We start from the raw sequence: 16,605 nt of genomic DNA, 5'->3' as shown, positions 1-16,605 counted from the left end.
CTGGGCTAGCGGTCTGTCAATCTTGTTTATCTTTTCAAAGAACCAGCTCTTAGATTCATTGATTCTTTGTAGTGTTTTCTTTGTTTCGATTTCATTAATTTCTGCCCTGATTTTTGTTATTTCTTCTTGTCTGCTGGTTTTGGGTTTCGTTTGCTATTGCTTTTCAAGTGTGTTGGGTTGCAAAGTTAAGTTACTTATTTGTGTTCTCTTCTGATTTTTTTGGTATAGGCACTTAGAGCTATAAACTTCCCTCTAAGTACCGCTTTCAGCGTGTCCCAGAGGTTTTGTCGTGTTGTATTTTCCTTTTCATTTAATTCCAGGAATACTTTTCTTTCTTAATTTCTCTTTTGACCCATTCATCATTCAGGAGTGTGTTGTTTAATCTCCATGTGTTCATGTGGTGATTAGGGCTTCTTCAGGTGTTAATTGTAAGCTTTATTGCATTGTGGTCTGATAGAAGCATGTAATTATTTCAATCTTTTTGTATTTGTTGAGATTTGTTTTTTGCCCCAGTATATGGTCGACTTTGGAGAAGGTTTCATGGGGTGCTGAGTAGAAAGTATGTCCTTTGGTGCTTGGGTGGAATACTCAGTAGATGTCTGTTAAGTTCAATTGATATATAGTATTGTTTAATTCAGATGTCTCTCTGTTAACTCTCTGCCCTGTTGACCTATCTAATGGAGACAGTGGGGTATTGAAGTCCCCATCCGATTTTTTCTTAATTACAAATACTGGAGAGTTCCATTGGCTAGAAAAGTCTTCTATATGTACTGCTTGCAGCTGTTCGTCCACAAATTCTTTTAAGCTTGTAATTTTTCTTTAGTTAGAGGCTTCTGCTCCACCCAAATGGGAGTCTTAGTCATCCATTTTAGAGGCAGTTTAATAATGTGAAGCAGTAGCCTTTAAGATAAATTTTGATTATGTCAAATATTAAGAGACAATCCACATTGAGATAGAAGGTGTCTTCCATATAAATTAATAGCAATATCAGCAACAAAGTTTGTCTATAAGCCATTCTTCCTTCAGGGCTTTTATGTTCCATTTTGTATATTCTTTGATAAATGCCTGACAAAGTTCCTACTCCAGTGAATGTGGCTGAGACCCTCTGAAGAGTCCAATCAGTGGGCCATGTGTCTTTAGAAACAATAGTCACATCAGCCCCATATCTAGGAATCTGTTAAATGATATACTATTAATAATGACTCTAATTCCCAGTCTCGTATCGTTAACAAGTTTGTCAAAATACCATTTTTCCAGTACTCCAAATCCATCTTTCCTTTTATAGGATTTGTTTTTCCTCATAATAATAATAATTGAGCATTTTTTGAGTAGCCTCTAATTGAATAGGAGTTAGAGCTCATCACGACCATTATTTATGTGATACTTTCTGCCCCAGAGGAGTTAGAATCTGTTTCCAACTTTTCTTGTTCTTTCTTTCAGTTAATACTCTCAATTTTAAAGAGCTTTCAATTTTAAAGGCTTCAATTTTAAAGGCTTTCATTAATTTTCCCATTTATCAGTTTCAGAACCACCTTTGTTCTTTGTATTTGATTCTTCAGATTCTGATTGTAAGGGTTTCAAGGCTAGAGCAGTGATTGCACCAAGACCAGACCCTCAGAGGAATGTGTTCCTCTCATGGTTGAGCTTGCCACAGAGCTTTCAGTACTCATTTCCAAACTTTTAGATTTAATGTGGCTTTCATCAAGGGATGAAACCAATAAAAATGTTTATGAAATAACTGAAATAAAATTTCAAAACGCGACTGTTTTTTACTCCAGAGCTTTTTAAAAGTTTCTGCAACATATCAATATATTCTGCCTGGAGTGATTGGAAATTTCCCATGACTCCACAATCCTGAGTTTTGCTTATTCAGAGTGCACTTACTTACCCTTTTGGTCTGTGTTCCTAGTACATGCTGTACCCTTTGAGCCACACGTCAGGTACCAGATATAGTAGTTGAGTGGATGGAGACTTGAAAGGATGGGATGACACAGATGATGCTTCAAGTGGAAGATCTTCAAGCTTCAAGATCAGGATCTCAGTCCTGATCTTTTATTCCACACTAAAATAATGGATGAGCTGAGTTCACAGGACATATTGTGCCAAGAACACATAGACATACAATACCACATTACATACAATAATAAGTTAAGGAATACAACATATAGATGTCATCAGACAAAGCCACCTCCAAGCTAAACTTATGTGTTAGGTACGCCTGCTTCCTAAAACAGCTTCAGCCCAAGCAGAGTGTTTTCAAGTGCTTAAGAACAATGTTTTCCCCCAGAAGTTTGCCTTCTGGGATCACTGCTTTCAGTGACCACATAGTTCTTTTGTCCTTTCATTGAACATTAACTCTGGAAGTATGCCATCCGCCATCCAGTCAACAAGACCTATTACCTCTTCATGAAGCAGCTTGCTACATACTCCCATAAAATTTGTGCCACTATTGCACTAATGGGCATATCTTACACATATACATATATAAAAAAGCTTAAATGAAGTTGCCCTAGAACAGGAGGACAATGCCCCTACTGGACACCACAGGTTAGCAAATAAGTCCAATGCCATGAGTAGACACTCTCTTTGGAGTTGTTGGCCAGGGGATTCCATAGATCTTCAGACAATACTGGCTCTTGGTTATCCTCCAGAACTTAATGGTAAGACTCTATTGCTGAAAACACTGTATACAAGAGTCCTAGACCACAGAGAAATGACGCTGGTACTGACTTAGAATCTTCATTCCTACTGGCTAGCTTCATAGCGCTGGAAGGTGCTATGCACACTAGTGAAAGAAATAATCACAATCTTACCCTGTGAGCTACAATAACAAATGGCTTGGCAAGATACACCTATTGGTACAATAGTGGCATGAATGCTGTAGAAATAACTAATAATTTTCTGATTGCATTTAAGGCCTGCTTCACAAGATGGAGCCCATACCTGGCACCATTATCATGTGTAGGAACCTGTGGCTAAACAGGTCACTGGCCATAGGGGAGATCCTGCTGCTATTATTCTGCTAAATGGACATAATATTAAACCAATTCCTAATGGCTTATTGATATGCCCATAGATTAGGGCGTCTTTCAACTCTCACCAGAGAAACTTCTTTTTTTCCAGCAGATAGATAGAGATTAACCCAGAGAGACCCACAACTGGTCAATGTGCAGAGAATAAGAGACTGCTGAATGCTCAGTCATAAATGGCAAATCTTTTTTTCCCATTTTAAATGCACCAGGCACTGCTCCTAAAGACCTCAAAATGAAAAAGGGCTCACAAACATCTAGAATAAGTGATATGTGGTGAATACACACAATAAATCCCTTGGGTGAAGCTTTTTGAGAATTTCAGATTTTATCATATTTATGCATATCAGATTTTATATTTATGCATATGTGAAAGTTATGCATATGGCCAAATAACATGTCTATTCAAAGCATGCAGAGATCTTAAATTTATGCACTAGACTGATCTCTAGCCTTTGAGCAAGTTTAGTTTATTCCTCAAGGAGTGCCACAGTAAACGTCATCCGAAAAAAGCACTCTATTTCGATATTCTAAGAAATTAATGTAAAAACTTTAGCTAGGATAAGGTAAAGAAACAGAAACTGCAGTGAGAACAGGACAAAGAACAGTCTGTAAAAATAGTTTGGTAAAGTCCTAAAAGTCACAGGGTACTGTATCTTTGAAAGAAACACATCAAGAGCAGTCTCTCCATCTCGGGGTGGACCTTGTGAACTTTTCCCATCAGCTGGCATGTCAACGGATGTCATTATATAGTTCGTGCTTAGGCAACTGTGTTATTGGGATTTCGTGGGTGCAGTTTCCCTGTCATGTGTAGAAAACACTGTTTAGCAGCAGGCTTCCTCATTCTCTGGCTATTTCAACCTTTCTACACCCTGACCTGTGATTTTCCCTGAACCTTAGGAATAAGAGTTGCACTGTAGATGTCCCAACTGGGATTAGGCATTCCACTGTCCCTTAGTCTCTGTATTTTGACCACTTGTAGATTTCTGTAATTGTTTACATCTGTTGCAAAAAGAACTCTTTCTTTGATGGGGAGTAAGAGCTACATTTGTCTGTGGTATGAGGATAAGTACTTAGAATACAGTTAGAAATTAGATTGCTGGGTCTGGAGAGATGGCTCAGGGGTTAAGAGCACTTGCTGCTCTTGCGGAGGACCTGGGTTTGATACCCAGCGCTCATATGACAGCTAACAACCATCTGTCCAGTTCCAGGGGATCTGATGCCCTCTTCTAACCTCCACAGACACTGCATGACATGGGTGCACTTATATACATGTAGGCAATACACTTACACACATAAAATAAAAATAATGAATAAAATAAAAAGAAATTATATTGGTTTAGGAAAATGGCAGTAGTAGGTACTTCTCTTGGGTCTGCGTCTTCATCCACAGGTAGTTGCTTAGGTTTACAGTGCCAAGTGTGAATTCTCTCCTATTGAGTGGGCCTTAAGTCCAGTTAGATAGCTGTTCATTATCTACAAGATAAAAGTGCTGTGATTGCAGCACTGAGGATATATTGCCAAGTTGGTCATTGTTGTGGTTCATAGAGTTTACAAGCTGAGTAGTACTATTGATTGCTTTTCTCCCTTGGCCGCTTGCATAGCACCTTCTGATACTATGAGAGCTAGTCCTTAGGGAGAAGGCTTCCAGGTCAGTTCCAGCTCGAGTCCTCCAAGTCCCGTGTCTGAAGTGTGTGGTGTCTTCAGCAATAGGGTCTTGCCTTCAAGTTCTGGGAGGCAACCGATGTCAATGATATAATCTATGTAGTTTTGGGAGTTTCTGACTCCTCTGAGCAAAAATGCGAAGGGAGTTTTCCTGTGTCTGGCATTGGGGTTTTTGTCAAATAACCTATTGCTGTTGGGGGGCATTATCACCCCACATGGCATAACTCCATTTAAACTGTAACTATTTATATATGCATATATTATATGCATTTTTGTGTAAAATTATAAAATGTTTCTCCATGGCTTTTTCAAACATCTTTAGTGTCATTTACCTCCGCTTTCTCCCTCTCCCTCTGTATTACCCTCTCTCCCCCTTCTCTAGTTAAAGTCCCACACCCCATTTTTCCCATTCCCCTCTTGATAGAGCCTGTGTCCTACTATCCCCCTTCTCAAGATCTCGTTCTCTCCCTCTTTCCCCATGGTCCCTCGCTACTTCCCTGGTTCCCATGGTTACTTAAGGTTAAATACTCAAACCTAAAGATTTGGAGCTAGAAATCACAAATAAAGAAACAAGGCTGCCAAGAGAGGAAGAACCAGTGTTTTTCAGGGCTGAGCTCCCTCATAGGTTATCCAATCCTAAGTGGTCAGCTCTAAACACATGTACATACAAGCAACACTGAATGGACCCCATAAGTTTTATATGTATATATAATAACAACAATTATAATATATGTAATAATAATTAAAGAAAAAGGTTATGAAACTGAGAGGGAGTTGGGGGGACATGAGAGTAGTTGGCCGCATGAGGAAGTGGCAGAGATGATGTAAATCCAGTTTGTATGACAGTCTCAAAAAGGTACAAAATTTAAATTAAAATATTTGAAAATGAAAAAAGAGCAATGTCCATGAAAGGTAGAAAATCTGAATTCTAGAATTTCTACATTCTAATAGTTAAATGTTAATTTTAGAAGGACAATAAAAGAGCAAACCATGAAAAGAAGAATAAAGCTGTGGCCCATTTAAAGAGAAAACATACTAGGAATGGTCACTGTGGGAGACTTGATATGTACAAAAGATAAAATGGAACATGGACAGAGTACTAAAAGAAATGAGGGGTTGGAGAGATGGCTCAGTGATCAAGAGCAGTGGGTGCTCTTGTGGAAGACCTGGGTTTATTTCCTGGCATTCACACAGTGGCTAACAAGAGTTTGTAACTCCAGCTTCGGGGTCCCGTGCTCTTTTCTAGCCTCTGTGGGCATTGCATGACTTGTAAAATAATTAAAAAAAAGAAAGTAGGAAATCAATGTATGGAAATGTCAATAATAGAAACTATAAAAGAACAAAACAGAAATCTGAGTGAGAAAATTGCAATCAATGAATCAAAAAATTCACTAGAGATATTTAGCAGGAGATTCAAGTGACCATAATAATTAACTAATGGATTTAAAACAGTAAAAATTATCAAGACTGAAAAATTGACACATAGGCTTAAAAATGACTAGCACTGAAGGGACTAATGAGATGTTATCAAACTGACCAAACATAGGCATTATGGGAGTATTAGGAGAAAAGAGAGACAGAAAAATCAACACCAATTTTTAAAAGAAGCTTTGTCATATTCAGTGTAAAACATCAATATACAAGTCTGAGAAGCTCAGCTCAAATAGAGAAGCCACACAGGGTCATGTTCAAATCAAAATGCTGGAACTGGAAAAAAAAAAGATCTGAAATGAAGACAGAAGTACTTGAACACTTAGATCCTGAGTACATCACTGGTTGATTGTTCATCCCAAACCATTCCGGTATCTTCCTGTTTATAACATATCTTCTGAAATATTTCTGTATTGCTTGCCTTTCTCACCCCTGTGACCAAATACACAAGAGCAACTTAAGAGAGAAAGGACTTTTATTTTTGGCTCACAGTTTGAGGGTCCAACCATCATGTCAGGGAAGGCATGGTGAGGTGAGTGGCCAAGGGCTATGGTGATTAGAGCTTGAGGCTACTTGCCCACAGCTCTGCAGACCAGGAAGCAGAGATGGGATAGGAAGTGGGGTCTGGATATCAGCCCTAAGGCCCATCTCTCCACAGGCTTACTTCCTCAAATGAGGACTCACCCATGAAAGATTTCTACACCCTCCCAAAATAGTGCCACCAACTGGATACCAAGTGTTTAAGTGCATAATAAGGCTTTGGAAGAATTTTACATCAAAATCATGACAGTCATGTACAGATACCATATGTATAATTTTTCAGTTGGCTTTTGAACTAAAACATTTCCCTCTGATTTTTCTTACCAGCTAAGCATAATTTATCTCTTCTGTCTCTCTTTTGTATAACCCTCTTTCCTCCCTCCCCAGTACCTCCATTTTCTCCATTTCACTCTTGATAAAACCTGTCTTCTATAATCTCCCCTCTCTTGAGCTCCTTCTTCCCTTTACCCCTATGGTTCATGTATAACTCTCTCTGTTGCCATCCTGGTTAAATAGCCCCATTTATCCATTTCTCCCTTGGTACCTATCTCTTACTATTCCTCTCTTTCAGGTTCTCTTACTTTCTTGAATTAATGCTTTAAAAAGTGTGATTTTTTCTTTTCTTTCTCTCCCTCCCTTCCTTCCTTCCTTCCTTCCTTCCTTCCTTCCTTCCTTCCTTCCTTCCTTTCTTTCTTTCTTTCTTTCTTTCTTTCTTTCTTTCTTTCTTTCTTTCTTTCTTCTTTCTTTCTTTTCTTTCACAGGGTCTCCTTGTCACCCCAGCTGGCCTGGAACTCGCTATGTAGACCGGGCTAGCCTTGATCTCACAGAGATCCACCAGTCCCTGCTTCCCAAGTGTTGGAATTAAAGGTGTGCACCAGAATGCCTGGAAAAGTGTGATTTTTAAAAATGTTTACACATATTTAAATTCTCTTATTTTTCTGAGATAGTGTCTCACTGTGTAGACCAGACTGGTCTAGAGCTAATTATATAGCCCAGGTTGGCCTTGAATTCATGGTGGCCCTCCTGCCTATCTAGAGTCTTTCGTTTTAGGAAGATCAGCTTCAAATTTAATTTAATTTTATATTAATTCATTTTATATTTATTTTATATTCTACAACAATCACATTGTTCTCATAATCTAATCTTGCTCTTTTTCTCAGGTTTGGGAGGAAGTTAGTTCTCACGTGGGCTTTACTGCAAATAGCCATCGCTGAAACCTGTGCAGCGTTTATCCCCAGCTTCCCCCTCTACTGCTCACTACGCTTCCTTGCCGGAATTTCTTCTTCGTCCGTAATGACAAATTGTGGTTTGCTCAGTAAGTCAAAGCTGTTGATGGTAAATATTTTCCAAACTTTGATATTGACCTTCGATATCTCTCCTATCTTTGATCAAAGTCAAGATCCACTTTTTTTCTTTCAGTGATAGAATGGATAAGCCCTAAGTTCCAAGCCCTGGTAATGGTACTGTTATCTTCTACTGCTAGCCTTGGACAGGCACTATTGGGAGGCCTGGCTTTTGCAATTCGAAACTGGCACCACCTCCAGCTGGCAATGTCTGTACCGATATTTGTCTTACTTCTACCCACAAGGTATGAGCTTCCTTTCCTCCTCTGTCTTATGGAATCCTGGAATGAGAATGGATAGGGAATCAGGACATAAGAAATGCATGTTGTCCTTGGGATACAGCTGACGATGTGCTCTACTCTTTGTCTCTTGTTACAAGAGAAGAACAAGAAGACTTGTCACACAAAGCTGAGATGGAAGTGAAGTTGAATTTAAGATAAGGAATGAGCATTTTAAAAACATTTACTTTTTATTGATTTTTTTGTGATTTTCACACAATATACTTTGATGGTATTTTTATACAGTTATACACAAGTATCACAAGAGATATATAGCTATATTGAAGATGACTCATCGTTTATGCAGAGTTCTGTATTTTATTTACTAACTCGATAAATACACATCTCTTTCCATATTCATGTTACAGATAAATAACATAATTTTTAGTGTAAGTGCATCTAAAATGTTAAATGTGGTTTACTTTTAGAAAAATATATGTACCATTTGATACTCAGATTTTACTACGCACATCCTCACTTCATTTTCTAGACTATAAACAACTATAAAAATGTAAAATAACAATAAATTGTCTCCTGGAAACTCTCGGCAGTTTTGGCTGACTTTGCTACTAAGCTTCTGTTGGTTGTGGTAATAGAATTTTTGCAAAAATATTTTCCTTCACAGAAGAAAACATTTGAAGATTAGCTTGGCTCTATTATGCTTTGTATTTGTACAGGTCCCTTTGAAAATGAAAATATTTTCATCTTTGGAGGTGGGGTGGAAAAGGACAAGAAGCACATTTATCCTACAAGTATTTAATGAAAGAAGAGTGTAATTCTTTTCAGTTTAATGTTGTAGGTCTCCACTTCCCATCCTCTCCTCTTTTTGCAAAAAGACTCAAGAAGTGCTATTTTGGCTCAGCAGAGACATGTTTGGGTAGAATAGTAAGAGACGATCACAGACTTGGTGTAGTGCGATGAGTTCCTGTGGCTGAGAGGTGGAACTCCTGGCAGACTCATCATACTGTTTCATCCTCACTACACACCTACCAACATTGTGATGCTGCCGTTCCCACAGTATCAGTGAGTACGCAGAGCCAGATTTAGCTAGCTGGGTGGCCAGATGTAACCAGCTTTGGGAGTATAAGAACAATGACAATTTGCATGATATAATTAGTATACAAGCCAATCCATGGGTACTTATTTTTGAAAAAGAGCATATAGATAAATAGTCTCTATGCCCTTATAAGGAATTTAGAAACTATTTGTGCAAGTGTCCCTCATATTCCAGTTTTATGATCTCCATTGCAAATTCCTATCCACGCAAGGGCCGGCAGACTAATAGGACTCCAGGTCTGCAGAAGTGCAGGTGTCCTGCATGGGTGAATCAGTTCCAATTTTCCTAGTGCAGGTCCAGACAACATAGGGTTATATTTATTGATATAACTGAGTGAGTGGTAAGTATTTGATTAAAGAATGAAACTATCCCAGGATGCGTTTAGTGTAGAAATGACCATTGGAAGTTGATCATACTTCCAATGTCTTCTTGGCTAGGTGGCTGTCAGAGTCAGCTCGGTGGCTGATTATAACCAACAAACCCCAGAGGGCCTTAAAGGAACTTAGAAAAGCTGCACAGATGAATGGAAAGAAGAGCTTTGTAGACATCCTAACCATGGAGGTGAGCACAATGGGAGCTGGTTATGACACAAAGGAAACACAAGCTGTCATGTGTACTAAGTTAATGCTGGAGATTTAATGAGCTGTTGCTAAAAATATTGCATGCAGATGTTTCATTCAAGAGAAACAAAGAGCTCCCCTTCCTACTGTTCCTTGTAAAGCATCCTGTAGGATTTTATTCCTTACATTTGACTCAGTTTTTAAATCAACAGATTAAATGTTTTTATCATTAAACATTAAGTTTTGAAGTAGATATATGCAGTGGAATGTTAAATTCACCTAATTACCAATATAAGTATTGGCTCACATATCTTTTAGTGGTGAGAACAGATAACATCTACTGTTTGGCATTTTAGATAATCCACTGTATTGTCATTGGTGGCAGCCCCTTTATTAGTCTATCTATCTGTCTATCTATCTATCTATCTATCTATCTATCTATGTATCTATCTTTCTATCTATCTATCTGTCTATCTATCTATCTATGTATATATCTATCTATCTATGTATCTATCTTTCTATCTATCTATCTGGAGTAATATGTGTAATCTATCTATCTATCTATCTATCTATCAATCATCTGTCTATCTATCTATCTATCTATCATCTATCTATCATCTATCTACCTATCATTTATCATCATCTATCTATCTATCTATCTATCATCTATCATCTATCTATCAATCATCTATCTATCTATCTATTATCTATCTATATACCTATCATCTATCAATCTACCAATCTATCAATCTATCTATCTATCATCATCTATCATCTATCTATCATCTGTCATCTGTCTATCATCTATCTATCTATCATCTATCATCAATGTATCATCTACATTATAATATGTAATATAATCTATCATCTATCTATCATCTATCATCATCTATCTTTTATCCATCTATCTATCTATTTATCTATCTATGTATCATCTATCTATCTATCTCTATCTATCTATCTATCTATCTACCTATCTATCAATCATCTATCTATCATCTACCTATCTATCTATCATCTATCTATATCTATTATCTATCTGTCTATCATCTATCTATCTATCTATCTATCTATCTTCTATCTATCTATCTATCTATTATCTGTTTTCTATCTATCTATTACCTAGCTATCATCTAGCTATCATCATCTATCCTATATCTATCTACCTATCATCTATCTATCAATCTATCTATCTATCTATCTATCTATCTATCTATCTATCTATCTATCTATCTATCATCTGTCATCTATCTATCTATCTGTCTATCATCTATCTATCTAATCTATCATCTACTTGTCTATCTATCCATTTATCTATCTATTGTCTATCTGAAAATATCTTCTCCCCTCCCTCTCTATATAAGCAGTATAGATATCTCATTTAACCAAAAACCTTTCCATCATCCCCTCCCCCTAACTTCCACATCCTTTGATAGTCACTGTATTATGCTCTACTTTTGTAAGATCAGCTTTTTCAGATTCTATATGAGTGACATAATGTAATATCTGTCTTCTTGAATCTAGCTTTATTTCCAAGCTTATCCATGACACAAGTAGCAGTCAGGTAGTGTGATATGATGCCTCCAAATCTGTTTTGTTTAAAATTTTGTTTTGATTTTGTATTTTATTTAACAAGATCGCTTTAGCTATTCAAGAGCTCTTGTAGTTTCATATGAAAAGTTCAGTTTTTCTATTCCTGTTTTATTGATGTTTTGATAAAGATTTCATTGAATTTATAGTTTGGGGAATACGAAAATTTACATAAAGTTAATTCTTACAATGAACACAGGATATACGTCCTTTTTTTGTATTTTCTTCGTTTCTTCATCAGTGTTACAATTTCCATTGTAGAGATACTTCACCTCCTTGCCTAGATTCGTTCTTTAAAAAATTATTTATTCCTTGAAAATTTCACACATTTATACAATGATTCTTGATCATATCCATCCTCACTCCGTCTCCAACTTATCCCAGGACCCCATCACATCTCGATTTCATGTCCTCTTTTATATTATTTATTTACATATTTATTTTAACATACTGAATTCAATTACAGCTGTCCAAATGCACATGGGCCTGGGAAGCCTACCTGTGACCACCCTCTTAAAAGTGACTCTCTCTCCCCCAGCAGCCATCAACTCTCAATCCCTTAGATATTTTCTTTTCTTTTTAAGGGGTTTTTATTTATATTTTACATATGTATCTGTACATGTGTGTAGAAACCAGAAGAGGGCACCAGATCTCCTGGAACCAGAGTTACAGATGGTTGTGAGCTATCCTATTTGGGTGCTGAGTAACAAATTCTGTTTCTCTGCAAGAGCAAGTGCTTTTAACTGCTGAGCCACCTCATATCTCCCATTGTGAGACATTTTCTTCTACATCTATTATACATGCAAGTACCTTCTTTATTTCTTTTTCAGTTATCTTAGTACTAGTGTATAGAAATACTCCTGATTTTTGTATGCTAATTTTGTATCCTACAAATTTACTAAATTCATTTATTCTAATAGCTTTTGGTAGCTCCATTAACTGTATATACATCATGTCATCTGTTAACAGGGAATATTTAACTTCCTTTCTCCAATTTGGAAGATTTTATTTCTTTCTCCTTCCTGAGTGCTCTGTCTAGGAATTGCAGAAGTATGTTGAATAAAAATGCCTCGTTCCAGATCTTAGAAAGACATTTTTCTGCTTTTCTATTGCTCAGTATACTGCTGTATGTGGATCTCTCATATACAGCCTTTACTTTCTAGTAAAAAGAGCCTTTTACTCAAGGTCATGCAGGGCTAATGCATAGAATAGAATATATGGTAAGCAATACTACACAGTACTCTAAAAATAAGAGCATAGGGGGCTGGAGAGGTGGCTCAGCAATTAAGAGCACTGGCTGCTCTTGCAGAGGACCCAGGTTCGATTCCCAGAACCTACATGGTGGCTAACAACCATCTGTAACTCCATTTCCAGGGGATCTGAAGCCCTCTTCTGACCTCCATGGGCATTGCATGACATGGGTGCACTTACACATATGCAGGGAATACAGTCATACACATAAAATAATAAAAACAAAGTATTTAAAAACTAAGAGCATAGGTAATTTATCTTCTTATCACAAATAATAAAGATGAATCGGAGCAGGAGAAAAATTTCATTCTGGCTTGTTTAAAGCATGTATTATGGCCATAACTTAACCGACATATAATTATCTCCAAAGTCATATTCAATATATAGTTTTTGTATCAATTACAAATTGGTTTGAAAACAATTATCAGCTTCCTCAGTATCTCATCACATCCAGAAACATCTCTCAGAAGCTGACTTGAACTTTTTTTTTTTTTTTTTTGGTCTTTTTGAGACAGGGTCTCCCTGTAGCCCCAGCTGTCCTGGATTCGCTACGGAGACCAGGCTGGCCTCGAACTCACAGAGATCCGCCTGCCTCTGCCTCCTGAGCGCTGGGATTAAAGGTGTGCGCCACCATGAACTTTTAATTCCTTATTGGCTCTTTAATTTGCAATCTCCAAATGTATTTCACTGCAGCTTGTTCTTTCCTCACATCCTCTGTCCTCCTGTGCTCGCCCACTTCCAGTTGTGTTCCATAGTTATAAATAGCTGTGCCAAATAGTTTGAAAGACAAAGGGAGGAAAAATTTGTTGCTGAAGCTAGAGTAACAAGTGAAAGGACATTCTCAGTAATGGAAGAATCCTTAACGATGGCAGCATGTCTTTTCTCTAAATCGACTTATTTGTGATTTTTCCAATGTGCTTCACCGTGTTCCTTTAATTGTAGATGTGGAATGACAGTGGAGATACTGGGTTTTGAATAACTAGTTAGTTAATAAAGGCCCAAACTACGCTGGAATTTGGTAGGCACACTTGTGCCCTCATGAATGGCTTAGGAACTTTTTGCAAAAAAGGGTTTTAACTGTTCAGCTTCTTTTGGCTCCAATTCTTCTATATGTTTCCTTCCTCTTCTTTTTAATTACAAGGAAATCGAGGCACAGAGATGTTCAGTCTCCTCAAAGTATTTATCTAGTAAATGGCAAAACCACTGTACAACTCCTGGTTAAAAGTAAGTTTTAAGTGTAAATCTTATTACATGAAGGTCTCCCCTGATTTTATCTGTATTAGCGGCTGTTGCAACACTGTGATCAAAAGACCTGAGAGAAACAGCTTAAGGGAGGAAAGATCTATTATTCTGCTGGCACAAGAAGCAGTGGGTTGACTCGAACAACAGCTCCAGCAGCCCGAGTGCCTGCTCAGCTGAATCTGGGAAAATACTTTCCAGGGCATCCTGGTCAAGTAGGGAATCCCTCAAGCATTCCCTTCAAATGAAAATCTTTCAATTGAGTTTTTGGTTTTTACCACAAAGACTTCAGTGATTGAGGTATGGCTCTCTCAAGGCATTTTTCCTTCTACTTCAGTGCAAAACGCATTGCTTTGCTCTAAAGGTCTTAATTCTGTAACTGTTACAACCCCTTTGATTGATTTTGCTTTATCTGAAACTTTAACCACGCTCACTCACACCCCTTTCCTGGTCTGTGAGTTTTTCTGATTCTACTCTGCTTTTATTTCCGGATTCTCAACATAAGCCTAACTAAAAGCTGCCACCAATTGCCATGGTACAACTAGGCCTTTTTTGAAATTTCCCCTGTCAAATAAATCAGTACACAACTTTGACTTCAACCTCATTCAAAGTTTTAGCAAATGGACAGAATGTACCCAGATTTTTTGTCATAATACAATACAAATGGCCTCTAGCGAAATTCCTAATGAAGTGCCTGCTTCCATCTGAAATCTCACGACAAGGGCCGTCAGTGTTTACATTTTTATCAAAGCTCTGCTTATGGCATTCCAGGGCTTTTCTATCCTGCATTCTACGAATTCTTCCAGATTCCTTCAACAAATTACTTTCAGAGACCCAAGAACAAGGTCATGATTATCACAACATCAATATCACTTACGATTACAATTGCCTGCAGGGACGATTAAAATATATGACAGAAACATCTGAAGGGATGAGATTTATTTTCAGTTATGCATTCAGAAGATGCAGCCAGTCATGGTGGATAGGCATGGCAGCATGCAGGGAGGCAGACGTTTGTGACACACTTCTCACATCATGGTAGACTAGGAAGCATGATTAGAACCAAGGTTTGCTATAACCTTCAAAGGCCTACCACTGGTGGCCTATTTCTGACAGGCAGCCTCTGGCTCCTAAAGGTTCCAGAACCTCCTAAAACATTACCTCCAGTTAGGAAAACAGATAGTCAAACACAAACCTATGGGAACATATCACATGCTAACCTTGATATTATCCTCAGACTTAATTCTAGGCATCCCATTCGTGGAGATACAACATGCCAGGCTTTTCTTCAAATAGGATGATCCAAAGTCTAAAATAAAGACTCCTGAGAAAGAATTCTTCCTGAGACTGACATTTTTTTTCTGTCATTAGTAATGGAAAGATAAATTCAGTTGCTAGGTTCTTCAAACTCAGGTGCTCTTTGTTTAGCTTTGGCCACAACCTAAAGAAGTCTCTACATGTTTTTCTTCCTCACCTATATCTCTAACCTATGTACCCCTTTCAATGTTTCGTAGCCATTTATAGCCTCCAGTTTGAAGTGTCCTCACTGTGATGAGCCCCAGAGTTTCCTCGAACTTCTGGGTCACACTTCTCACCACTTTTATGCCATCCATTCTTTTTTTTGATGTCTGTATTTTTCATGAGATAGAAGCAACAATTGATCTCATCATCAGCAGGTGCCTCTTATACCCCCATAACATCCAGCGTTTTGTGGCAACTAAAGAGCATGTTGCTGTTGCTGCTTAAGGTCGTGAGAACCGCGGTGAAGGAAGAGCTGGAGGCGGGACAGAAAAAGTCGTCTCCATGTGACTTGTTCCGCACACCCAATCTGCGCAAACGGATGTGTCTCCTGTCCTTTGTGAGGTAAGCTTCACACAGTGTCTATTAAAACAATGTGGACATGAATATTTCTCATGGCATAGATAGATTTGGAGATAAAGAATTTATTTTTATAGCTGGAGGTAAAAAGGACTTTCATTCCTCTTTGTCTTTTATTTAAAAAATTTTAAATTATTTTTATTTTATGTGTATAAGTGTATTAGTTGCATATATGTAAGTGCACCCAAGTTGTATCATGCTTGTGGAAGTCAGAAGAGGGTGCCAGATTCCTCTGGTACTGGAGTTATGGATGGTTGTTAGCCACCGTGTGAGTGCTGGGAGTTAAATCCAGGTCCTCTGCAAGAGTAGCCAGTGCTCTTAACCTCTCATCTCTCTGGCCCTAGATTTTATTCTTTCTTTATGATTTACTTAAAAAAATTTCGTACAATATATTTTATATTTAGACCACTTTCTCTAGCTGCACCTCTCCTATAGGGTCCCCACCAGATTTCATGTACTCAGTCATACATGTTAACGTCTACCGAATCAAATTTGTGTCCTCAAATGTCCTTTAGTGTATGTCCATCCACTGGAGCCTGGTTAACCTATCCAGCGTCACATCATTAGAGAAGACTAACTCTCCCTGTCCCACTAGTCATCAGTTGCCAATAATTCCTCTGCTAAGGCTGGGGCTTCTTACTCACTTCCCCACTTCTATGTTGTGTTTTTGCCTGATTTGAGTTTTCATGGGTCTTGTGCATGCTGCTACCATTGCTGTAAGTTCGTAAGTGTAGCTTCCCAGGT

At 37.9% G+C, this 16,605-nt stretch overlaps 1 protein-coding gene across 1 annotated transcript in view; it reads left to right on the top strand.

The window, feature by feature from the left end:
* The window catches only part of LOC103737692 (solute carrier family 22 member 19-like), a 44,953-nt gene that overhangs the window by 12,736 nt on the left and 15,612 nt on the right, over nt 1-16,605 (top strand). Inside the window, exons 3-6 of the mRNA XM_017799207.2 lie at nt 7,826-7,980; nt 8,085-8,253; nt 9,781-9,904; nt 15,731-15,846. Of these exons, the coding sequence (XP_017654696.2) occupies nt 7,826-7,980; nt 8,085-8,253; nt 9,781-9,904; nt 15,731-15,846 (564 nt within the window). The remainder of the gene's footprint in view (nt 1-7,825; nt 7,981-8,084; nt 8,254-9,780; nt 9,905-15,730; nt 15,847-16,605) is intronic.

This window comes from Nannospalax galili, unplaced genomic scaffold (genome assembly GCF_000622305.1).
Source record: "Nannospalax galili isolate Female #2095 unplaced genomic scaffold, S.galili_v1.0 scaffold818, whole genome shotgun sequence".
Classification (NCBI taxonomy): domain Eukaryota; kingdom Metazoa; phylum Chordata; class Mammalia; order Rodentia; family Spalacidae; genus Nannospalax; species Nannospalax galili.
Note: the sequence above shows the minus strand (reverse complement) of the source record. Positions and strands in the feature narration are given on the sequence as shown.